General features: G+C 55.8%; 1 protein-coding gene across 1 annotated transcript; it reads right to left on the bottom strand.

Moving 5' to 3' along the window:
• Positions 1 to 24: 24 nt before the first annotated feature.
• On the bottom strand, positions 25 to 393 carry H310_15041 (hypothetical protein; the record flags this gene model as incomplete). The annotated part of the gene is made up of 1 exon (XM_008883019.1): positions 25 to 393. One exon carries the CDS (start codon positions 391 to 393, stop codon positions 25 to 27), a length of 369 nt encoding a protein of 122 aa, XP_008881241.1.
• Positions 394 to 638: the final 245 nt, after the last annotated feature.

Here is a 638-nt window from a genome sequence, read left to right as displayed (position 1 = left end):
TTTCAGCTTACATCCTCGCCGCGGTCAGCGTTCGGCGCAGAGTCGTTCAGGATGAATACCTGCACGGACAGGTCTCGTTGCTGGTACAGTGATCACAACGTCGGTCGCTGTTGTGGCCTCCAACGACCGTTCTACAACGTAGTTGGTTGTGTCGCCTATCGTTGAGGCATACACAAGCTTGCACGAAGCGGATGGGTTGGCGGAAGTCACTACAGAGTCTAGTGCGGCCTTGACGAGATCGACCGTGATTGCGGTATGGTAAGCGATGTTGTACACGATCGTGTTGTTGGTTGGCGAGTTGATCATGTTAGGTGTCGGGGCGAAGTATAGCCCAAACAACGTCGCCGACGGCAAGTTGGTCAGGGTCGCTTTAACTTTGCTTTGGATGGACATCGAGCTGTCGTTGAGTTGAACGGGCGGCACATCCTCCAACAAGGCGGCAGAACAAAGTGCCGCCGGCAGCGACGGCGTGGACGAATCTGTGAACGTCACGTGGGCAGATCCTTGGATGTCGTCGATGCTGGGAACGCTGAGAAGCCCACGGCCCAGTTCACGGTCGTGGGCTCATCCAACTTGATCGGAACGTCGAACGTGGTAGTTGCGGCAAGCGGACGTTCATAGGTAAATGTGAAGTCGCC

The sequence above is a fragment of the Aphanomyces invadans genome (assembly GCF_000520115.1).
Source record: "Aphanomyces invadans strain NJM9701 unplaced genomic scaffold supercont1.143, whole genome shotgun sequence".
Classification (NCBI taxonomy): Eukaryota; Oomycota; class Saprolegniomycetes; order Saprolegniales; family Verrucalvaceae; genus Aphanomyces; species Aphanomyces invadans.
Note: the sequence above shows the minus strand (reverse complement) of the source record. Positions and strands in the feature narration are given on the sequence as shown.